This window comes from Balaenoptera physalus (assembly GCF_965194825.1).
Source record: "Balaenoptera physalus genome assembly, chromosome: 20".
Taxonomy (NCBI): Eukaryota; Metazoa; Chordata; class Mammalia; order Artiodactyla; family Balaenopteridae; genus Balaenoptera; species Balaenoptera physalus.
Genome location: NC_138901.1, coordinates 8,045,735 through 8,053,719, shown reverse-complemented (window position 1 = coordinate 8,053,719; position 7,985 = coordinate 8,045,735). Strand labels below are relative to the sequence as shown.

General features: G+C 46.2%; 1 protein-coding gene across 1 annotated transcript in view; it reads left to right on the top strand.

Annotated features, from left to right (window-relative positions):
• Nucleotides 1-3,339: 3,339 nt before the first annotated feature.
• PRPSAP1 (phosphoribosyl pyrophosphate synthetase associated protein 1) overlaps nucleotides 3,340-7,985 on the top strand; it is a 33,642-nt gene continuing 28,996 nt past the window's right edge. The window contains exons 1-2 of the mRNA XM_082440249.1: nucleotides 3,340-3,986; nucleotides 6,441-6,493. Of these exons, the coding sequence (XP_082296375.1) occupies nucleotides 3,817-3,986; nucleotides 6,441-6,493 (223 nt within the window). The 5' untranslated portion in view covers nucleotides 3,340-3,816. The remainder of the gene's footprint in view (nucleotides 3,987-6,440; nucleotides 6,494-7,985) is intronic.

Sequence of the window (7,985 nt, the reverse complement as noted above, 5' to 3'; positions counted from 1 at the left end):
CCAACTGTGTCTCAACACATAGCAGAGGATTGAATTCACTTAGGGTGTGTTCTCTTACAAAGTGGAATTAAATTCGAAATCAATAATAGGTCTCTAGAAATTTCCCAAAGTTTAGAAATCATGCAGCACACTTCTAACAATTCACAGGACAAAGAAGAAATCACAGTGAAAATTACAAAGATTCTCAGACATAGAAAACCATGTCGGGACTTCCCTGGTGGTCCCGTGGTTAAGACTCTGTGCTTCCACTACAGGGGCACGGGTTTAATCCCTGGTGGGGGAACTAAGATGCCGCATGGCGCGGCCAAAAAAACAAAACAAAACAAAGCCATGTCATTTTCAGCAAATGGCAAACAGCTCAGAAAGCCACAGACCTAGGGCGTGGCCTGGAGAAAGCAGGGAGATGGAGAGGGAGACTCAGGCCACATCAGGCTAAGGAGTTTGGGCTTATAAACAGTGGAAAGCCCTGGAGGCTTTTAACCAAGGGACCTGCTGTGTGGATGTAGAGGGTGGACTAGAGATACTGGAGGGAAAGAAGGACGGAACGTGAAAGAATGAGGCCAGTTGGGAGGCCCCTGCCTGAGATACGAGATCAATAGCTGTTCTGCAGGGCTTCCCTGGTGGCGCAGTGGTTAAGAATCCGCATGCCAATGCACGGGGCACGGGTTCGAGCCCTGGTCCGGGAAGATCCCACATGCCATGGAGCAACTAAGCCCGTGCACCACAACTACTGAGCCTATGCTCTAGAGCCCGTGAGCCACAACTACTGAGCCCATGGGCCACAACTACTGAGCCCGCGCACCTAGAGCCCGTGCTCCGCAACAAGAGAAGCCACCGCAGTGAGGAGCCCACGCACCGCAACGAAGAGTAGCCCCCGCTCGCTGCAACCAGAGAAAGCCCACGCTCAGCAACGAAGACCCAACGCAGGCAAAAATAAATAAATAAATAAAAATAATAAATTATTAAAAAAAAAAAAAAGCTGTTCTCTGGATCACTCATTGGGTCCACAGATACGAGTAGAGCCCCTACCATGTGCCAGGCACCAGGAAGTCACTAGGGGTACCTTCTCCCAGATACATTTTGTGAGCCACCCCAGCGCCACACAGATTATTATACATAGGTCATAAAGTGGGAAAACTTCCAATAGTGTAATCTAAATGTTCATTTTTTATGACGCTTCATGTTAAAACAGAGCATGGTTCTGTAGTTCTTGATGCCAGGCTGAGATTAAATGCCTAGCCTGAGGGCGCTTCCCATGACATCCTGTGCCTAAAACCCAGCCTCCTCCCTCCATGCCTGAGCCAATCTGTGAGGGCAGCTGTTTCTCATAAGTAGCCCCCAAATGGTTATCCCAAACTCATCTTTTACGGCCCTTCTTCCCTATCTTATCAGTGGAGAAATAAGGTAAGTTTGTAAGAACTTAGACATTGAGGCTTGGTGAAGGTGAGTACTTCCAATCTTAAATTTTGTGATTTCTCATTGGAGAAATTGATTATTAACCCTAGTGAGAGATCCACAGCAGAGTGAAGAAGGTGGGAGGACTTCTTATTAAAAACCACAAAAGTTTTTAATAAGAGGGAGGCAAGGGTGTCAGAGTGGTTAAGGATATGTGAATGGAAGCAAAGATCAGAGAGAGAGATTTGAGGACGCTAGGCTGCTGGTTTTGAAGATGGAGGATGGGGACCACTAGCCAAGGAGAGAAGTGGCCTCTAGAGAGTGGAAAAGGCAAGGAAATGGATTCTCTTCCAGAACATCCGGAGGGAAATCAGCCTGCCAACACCTTGATTTTAGGACTTCTGACCTCCAGAACTAAGATTGTGTAAGTTTGTGTTGTTTTAAGCCACTTGGTGGTAATTTGTTACCACAGCAATAGGAAACACATACAACTTCTAACATACTACATAATTTACTCAATTATTATGTTTATTTTAAAATTGCTCTCCCCCTGCTAGGTGTACCTCTCCAGGGTAGGAATTTTTATTTTTATTTATTTTTTTCCTCTAAAGTATCCCAAACAACTAAAACGGGCCTGGCAAACAGTAGGTGCTCAGTAAATGTTAATAGATGGATAAATGGATAGATGTAGAAAGCGAGAGAAAGGAAAGAGTCAAGGATTCTCCTGAGACTTACTGACTGGGAACATCACGTTATGTTTACTTACAGAGGGAATAGAGGAGCAGGTGCAGTTTGGAGAGATCTGAGAAAATGAAGATGGGTTTAGTTTGGGGTATATTAAGGTTTGAGGGGTTCTGTGGGATATATATATGGAAAAAATATATATATATGGAAAATGTGAAGGGAAGTGGTTTCCTTTAGTTTTAGAAGGTAACATGGCTTATGGCTGGGCCCATCGGCTGAACTTGTGTACAGGTAAATAATTTGGTCTAAGCTATTTACCCCATAGCCCATTTGCTTTTTTCCTTTCCTTCTTTCTTGTCTTTCTTTCTTTTTCTTTTTCACCTGCTCTAGGAGAGAGGGGGTGGGTGCATCAGTAATTCTGGAGAGCCAGCTGGAATGTGGGTCAGGCTGCTACAGGCCCTGGGGCAGTTCAAATTCCAAATCCTGAAGCTTCAGGCTTGTGAGGCTTCATGACACAAGAGTCACAATCAATTGCTCCCTCAGGCCCAATGTCACAACAGGCAGAGTCCTCAGAAGATGGAGAAGCAGGAGATCAGCCTCCCTCCCCAATCCTGAGGCAACTGATAACTAGTGACTCAAATGCTTCCCTGCCCTTTACTTTCTTCTTGGACCTCATTCAACAGGTATTGATTGCGTGCCTCTGGAACACATAACACTGCCCTGGACACTGGGAAATACGAAGAACTAAGTGACATACGATCTTGCCCTAGGAGGACTTACATCCTAGTCGGGAAGACGGATGTTCACAAAGTTAAATAAAAATAGAAGCAACTATACATGGTGCCATGCACGGTACCGCCCAGCGGGAGAGGGCGGCTTACTGTGGTTGAAGTATCTAGAAAGACTCAGTGGAGCAGATGTCACGTGAGTGGGTCTTTAAGGGACTGGAGCACATGGAAAGGGAGGAATAAAGCCTTTTCTGATCGAGAGCAAAGACCGGCAGGAGTGCCTTGACTCGTTCAGAGAGACTTGCCTTACGTGCAGATGCAAGTTTGGAGTTTGTTTGGGGAATAAAGATCGGGCTCAGGAGTACACCACGTTTTGGGCATTTTAGTATCCCAGGCAACCACCCGGAAATAACCCCGCCCTCCACTTTTCAAAGCAATCCCAGACTAGCGCGGCGCATGCGCCTCGCAGGGCTCTAGCGCAGTGTTATCATGGAGGCGCAGAGCTAGATCGTCATGCCTCCACCATGGAGGCGCAGAGCTAGATCGTCAGGCTGACATTTTGGATCCTGGCGAAAAATTTGGAAAGGCTGGCACCACTACCAAGTCAGGCTGCACCACCCAAGAAGATGAGAGCAAAAGAACTCCCGTGGAGCGACAGGATCAGGCGGCGGAGTGAATCGTGATGCTTCCCTCGGAAAAAAAGCTTGTAGAGAGTTGCCCACCGCCCTGCCCTCATCTGAGATGGTGACTATGCGGGCGCTCTAGCCGCGCCTTTTCGATTCCCGGAGGGGGCGGTGCCGTCGTCACTGGCTTTGAGGTGGCTGCGGCGCAAGTCGCGGCGAACTCTCATTGCGCCCGAGCCCTTAGTAGCCTTTTGGACGAGGAGGGTGGGGGTCTCTGACCTCTTCCCTCCTGTGCCGGGTTTCTCGGTTTCTTCCCTACTCGGGCCTACCGCTCCCCCGTGCAGCCCCGCCGCGGGCCGGCTGTAACTGCGCCCCCGGGCCGGACGATGCCCAAGAAGCTGCTGCTGCTGCCCCCGCTCTCCGTGTCCTCCGCTTTCCGCGCCCCGCGAGCCTGTCCAGCCGCCCGCCCAGCCATGAACGCCGCCCGCACCGGCTACCGAGTCTTCTCGGCCAACTCCACGGCTGCCTGCACCGAGCTGGCCAAGCGCATCACCGAGTAAGGGGCGGAGGCTGGGGGTGTCCCGAGGGGCCCCTCCCGGGAGACGGTCCTTGCTCCTCTTCGCCTCCACGTCCCCCGACCCGGGCGAAGGGTAATTTGGCCCCATCGTCCTGCCCCTGGGGGAGGGAGTCGCAGAATCCTGCCGTTTCAGGTCTGGACAAACCCTTGGAGGTGACAGAGGATCACCCCCACCCCCAGTTCTGCAGCTGAAAAGCGTTCGTCTGACTCTTGCTGGCTTCTCCCCACCCCCGGGTCCTTGGACCGCTCGCCCTGCTTTCGGCTCCCCACTCCCACCTCCCAGGCGGCGGTGAGGATTCTGTAACCGCTGGATTAGCGCCTTGGAGAGAGGGGCTCTGGGTTTGGCTCCCTTTCCCACGGTTGGGGTTGACCTCTGAAGCTGGTCATCGCCATTCCCAAGTCTCCCCGAGGAGACGGAGGCCCGCACGTAGTTACAACACCGGGGACTGACGGGGCGGGTGCAGTAGGTAGGGGCGGCAGGGGGGCCTTGCAGGTGGAAGACCCGCGAGGCGCAAGGTGCACCGACAGAAGCAGAGGTGGAGGGGAGGGCAAGGAGAACAGGGCAGCCCTAGGGGAGCAGGTTTGTCGGAGCTGGTGATAGAAGCCATGGTCCAACCGTATTTTGTAAGTCAGATTCGATCAGTCTAAGTCTTTGCCTTTCTTTGTCTTTTTCACCTAAGGAAGCCTCTGGCCTCAAGTGGCCTTTGGGGTCTGAAGGCCTTGCCAGTCTTGCCCTGGGCAAGAGACTTGATTTTCCTGAACTTCATTGGTAAAATAGGGAGAATTCCATCTGTTGGACCCAGAACATTGTGAGCACGAACAAAATAATGTAGATCAAGCATCTAGCAGAGCAGAGGCTCATAGTGGCCCTCTGAATAATACATGTTTACTAAATGGCCTCTTTTCTAGTTGGCTCTTGTGAAGAATCCCAGAACCCTAGTGTAAAGGAAGAGCCTTTTGAGCCCTTTGCAAATAAACTTGTTATAAAATAAATAAGCTTGTCTTTTAACTTTTAAAGTCATTTTCACTTTTTAAACAACTTACATTAGAGTTCTGTGGGGTTTTCAGAGTTGATAATTAATAGCATGAAGATATTTTAAAATTCTAGATGAAAATGTAGAAGAAAGGGGAAACTTTAGTCATATTTTCTCAGTAATGCCTATGTTCTTTTCAGTTAGAGTTTTGAATGAGATTGGAAGAGTGTAAAAAAAAAAAAACCAAACAATCCTTTTGCAATCTACTACCTAGTTTCTATTTCTAACCTCTGATTATTTGTCTTTCTTTTTGAGGCCAACTAAAATACTAATTTTAAATATGAAGCTTGTGTTTGTTTATTTTGGGTCAGATTTACCACAGTGACCTTGCTAAGAGAAAGCAGAGGGAGGAGGGCAGATTTAAATAGTCAATGGTTTTGCTTTTTTGTTTTTATATTTGGTTCTTGAAAAGTTTGTTCCAGAAAAGTTTTAAGTTTTAACCACTTTTAAGTGTGCAATTCACTGGCATTAAGTACATTCACAGTGTTGTGTGATTATCACCACTATTCATTTCCAGATCTTTTAATCGTTTCGAACAGAAACTCCGTACCCTTTAAGCACTAACTCTCCATTCCCCCTACTCCCAGACCCTGGTAACCTCTGTTCTACTTTGTGTGGCTGTGAATATGCCTATTCTAGGTACTTCCTATAAATGGAATCATGCAGTATTTGTATTTTTGTGTCTGACTAATTTTACTTAGAGTCATTTTTTTCAAGTTTCATCCGTATTGTAGCATGTACCAGAATTTCCGTCCTTTTTAAGGCTGAATAATATTCCGTTGTACACTTGGTTGGAGTGTTTTTAAACAGATTCCACCCTTACTTCACTCACAAAAATGGTAATGCTAACTGATAAGAACTGAAAACAAACAAAAACCTACCATTAATTCCTTAATATCTAGTATCTAGTCCTCGTTCATATTTCCTAGGTTGTACCCAAAACGGGTTTTTACGCTTGGTTTGTTCTAATGAGGCTCCACACAAGATTCACACTGCCTTTGGTTAATGGCACTGAAGTCTGTGACGCTTTTGACAATTGAGGCATTTACCTTGGGCTTGTGTTTTTTTGGAATTATTGCTAGTAACCACATATTTGTTGGGTATTGATGTTCCAAGACTATTATTATTCAAAAAAACAATGGAACTAGACACTAAACTTTGGTTGTGGGCTCTTCCCAGTAAAGCAGGGTGTTACAGATTGGTGAGCGCTGGAAGCTGCTTGTGGATGTGGAGTGACAGCAGGTTTTTAGTTCTCAATGAATTAAATTTTCTAAATTTTTTTTTTTTTTTGTAAAAGAATGCCGGTGTAGTTATTGTAGTCTTTTTGTTGAACACCTGCCTGTGAACTGGAGTTTTTTAAAGAGTGTTCTTAATTGCCTCCCCCTCCCCCTCCCGTTAGGCGTCTTGGTGCTGAATTGGGGAAGTCTGTGGTTTATCAAGAGACCAATGGAGGTAAGTTAAACTTATTTCTTAAACATCCTTTGTTCTCTAAACTCTGTTTAATCGGCTGGCATGTTTTTAAAAGGCGAATGTTAATCATGTTTAACACAGAAATACGTTTCTCTTTTAACAGTTGGGGCAGAGGGCATTCTGTTCGTCCCTCTAAGTCTTGACTTCTTTGCTCCTCCTTAAAAGTCTCCTTTCCTCCCGTTCCAAGATAATACAAATATCCTGTCATTTTAGAATGAGAAAAAGGAACGATGTAGAGAGTAAGTTTTTTCTTCCATATTGTGCTGTAGTTGATAAGTACTTTTTACATTTATCTGTTTCATTAGGCCATCAAATGGCATTAAGTGCAATCAGTACTAGATAGTAATGACTTATTTAAAAACCTTCCTTGAGTTAGTTTTATCTCTCATTTTTTTCTCTCAAGTCTTGTCGACGCTCACCCTGGGTTAGTCACCCATTTTTGCCGCCGCCTGGGTTTCTGGGGAGAGCTGGAACATTAAATGATATTGCTTGAAGGCACTTGTTGATAGCCAGTGTTCCAGGAATGCAGCAGCAGCCTAAACCCCCCGGTGGGTTCCAGAGTATAATGTCGTGTCACTCATTGCTAAGACAAGTTCGTATAAAAACAACTTGGAATTATTTTTGCAAAGTTGAAGGCCTTGGATTCATGTTTTTGTACTTGCTTTTCTCCTTCCAAGGTATAACTGTCTATGGTATAACTAGCTTAACAGGAGATAATTAAGACAAAATTGATGTTTGGGAAGCTAAAAAAGCAAAGTATCGGAAGAGGGAAAGATAGTTTCATGGGTAGTAATGGAAAGCACACGTTCCCGGGGTGTGTATAAGTTACACGTGTGTTATAATTAACCCCCAGAAACCCTTCATCCAGCTTCCACACTCACAGCTTTTAACTTGGTGACTTGAGAAATTTTCCTGCCAGGACAAGTCAGGAGATGCTGGTATTTAAAAACCTGAAGATGAGTGCAGATAGGTGAAATAGCCTGTTTAACAGAAATGAATTTCCTTCATTGTGATGGCATTTGGGTTTCTCATAAATGAAGCGCTGGAGGAAAAGAGGGTGGTTTAGGGAAGACCTTTTTCTCCATCCTCCCATCCCTGTTTCAGGCCTCCTAGCTCTCTCTCATGCTGTCAAAGTAGCTTCTTAACCGGTCTTCTTAACCTCCATTTTCAGCCTCTCTAGTCTGTTCTACTCACCTCCGTCAGGATATTTCCAAAATGCAAACATTTTTACTTACTACTGTTTAAAATTATATAGGCCATGGTCCAGTCTCCTTAGCAATCACGTGGGGCCCTTTGGGTTCTGAGTTCTGCCCATCTCACCTGCTTCGTCCTTCATCACGTCCGTCAGCACGTCTTGTGCGCTCTGATTCAAGAATCCATCTGAAACCTGCCTGCCTCTCACTACCTCCACTGCAGCTGCTCTGGTCCAGCCCGCCATCTGTCGCTTGCCTGCACTCCTTCAGAAGCAACTGGA